Raw genomic sequence first — 2,250 nt, 5'->3', positions numbered from 1 at the left:
CACACCTCACCTTGCTTCTCTCCTGAACTTTTCGTTTGGTGCTTGCTTTGAAATAATGCAGAACAGATTTAATATGAACAATGTGCCTAATATGTTGCGAATATTTTTATCCCTATACTGGCTTACATGCCAGCCGCTCTTCAACCCCTTACTATATGGTCTGAATATGTCAAATATCCGTAACATATGTAAAAAACTAAGTTTTGCTTAATGTAGACTAAAGGTCCCTGAAATTTTCTGATTTGATTTAAATTAGATGTGCTTTATTAACACAAACTGTGCATTTTGTCGTAGATTGGAAAATAATGTAAAATTATTTGCTGAAATCATTTTGCTTCTGTAAATACAGGGGACACTTAAAATGTACATAACATCAACAGTAGCAATAATCATGATTTATTTTGTAAGCAGCTTGCATTACATTGTGTCCTATATATAGAAATATATATTTAAGAGAATAGTAGAAAAGAAAGGCCATTCTTAATAAGCAGATAGCATAATTGTCAATCACAGTTGTCTGAATGATTCTTTATTTGCTTTGTCTGAAAAAATACACTTTTACTCAATAAACAATTCAATTATGCCAATTAAGTTTCCTTTCTTCAGTGCCTTTGAACTGCAACAGTGGGAACAAACAAAGAAGATGGTCTCACAGATCTCACAGTCAGATGGGTTGGTGCATTATAATTTCAAATTTTGTAATTTTAAGCCCTGAGATTCTGAGGTTGACGAGATCAGGAAGTGAAATGCTGGTCAAAGGTTTCTAATTGTGTCCTGTGGTCAAAGGGAAATATAGAAGCTAAAGAAGGTGGCTTGTAAACATAATCACATTCAGTTGGTCATTCTGTAACTGGTCATTAGTGCGTTGCTCCCTAATTCCCTCTTCGTTATTAAAAAGCTTATAGAGAGAAATTAAAAATACACCTATATGCTCCAGACTAAACAACAATTGAGTGAAAACAAACAGCAAACATCTCAGCAGGATGTAACTTTAGACAGACAGATGTTAAAGATTGAGTCTGAGTTGTCCAGTCTTCATACTTAACCCTTTAGACCAGCGGTTCCCAACCCAGGGATGTGTAAGCAGAGCTCTGGTATAATTAAGTTGTTGTGGCATCTCTTTTCATGACTGCTTTTTCATCAGCCATTTTGTATGGATGTGAGGCTTGGTTAAAAGTGCTCTTAAAGTCTGTTGAAACTCGAGTGAAATCTATATACTTATCCACTACAACTTAAAAGCCAGGGTTTTGACCAAGATGAAGGTCATGGCATGCTTAATGACTCATTATGGTATGATCTTGAAATAACAAAAAAAGCAAACAAGTCATGAATTCATATTCATATGTGACCATGGAGAAACAAGATCACATAGAGTGTGACCATAGGGAGATCATTGAGAAATTAGGTTTTAAAGATGGAAAAAGATACAAAACCTACCATGCCATCAACTGTTATATCTGTCCACCCTCTGTACCATTTGAGAATTACTTTTACATGGTTCCAGTTGTCCTCTCACAGATTGCAAGTGGAAATGGGAAGTTGGAGCCTTACTCTATAGGAAAAAAGATGTTTCTGTAAGACTGGCTACAAAATTAAGAACACTACTTGTGTGCTCTTGCACACAGGATATCCATGGACATGACTCTACTGAACTGAACTCATACTTTGTAGACACTGATTAAAGAATTCAGGTTATGTTACACACTTACTTTGCACTATTGGAACATCAGCAAGTGTCTGTAGACATGGGATTTTTTGTTCATTGTATTATCTTTTAATATTTTTTATGTAGATCTTTTTTGTACACAGTTTGGACCTAAGTGTTTTATCTTGAGTTAATAAAATAACTATACATTGATTCACAAAGATTTAATGATGCATGAAGGCCAAATCAATGGCATGAAGACCATAGACAAGAACAGAAGTGGACATAGCCACCTTCATGTTAACCATTGATTTGTGGACTACAGTTTTGCAGCCTTGAGTGTGGCATTTTGGCCATTGCCATATTGTTTTTTCTTTTAATCTTCCTTCAAGAAGTAGAAACTTGAAGCCACCAGTGCACATACACTGAGAAACATCAGATATTAACTAATATTAATATTGCATAATAATAGATTATGAAATTTGTAATGAGGGAGAAGTAGTAATGTCTTTTTAAGGGTTTTATTTTTTTAGGACTTCAAAGGAAACCCCAAAAGAAAGGTTCAACAGGGAAGCAAGGTGAGGTGTGCAGGTACTGACAGCTTT

At 35.1% G+C, this 2,250-nt stretch overlaps 1 protein-coding gene across 1 annotated transcript in view; it reads left to right on the top strand.

Annotated features, from left to right (window-relative positions):
* Positions 1-211, top strand: part of LOC118342212 (olfactory receptor 52E4-like) — a gene marked incomplete at its 5' end in the record, with an annotated part of 619 nt that extends 408 nt beyond the window's left edge. Inside the window, 1 exon segment of the mRNA XM_035680699.1 lies at positions 1-211. This exon segment is cut by the window's left edge and continues 30 nt beyond it. Within this exon segment, the coding sequence (XP_035536592.1) occupies positions 1-211 (211 nt within the window).
* Positions 212-2,250: the final 2,039 nt, after the last annotated feature.

Source organism: Morone saxatilis, unplaced genomic scaffold (assembly GCF_004916995.1).
Source record: "Morone saxatilis isolate NCDOM2014 unplaced genomic scaffold, NCSU_SB_2.0 Contig8, whole genome shotgun sequence".
Lineage (NCBI taxonomy): Eukaryota > Metazoa > Chordata > Actinopteri > Moronidae > Morone > Morone saxatilis.
The sequence above is the reverse complement of the archived record's forward strand: the minus strand, read 5'-3'. Positions and strand labels throughout refer to the sequence as shown.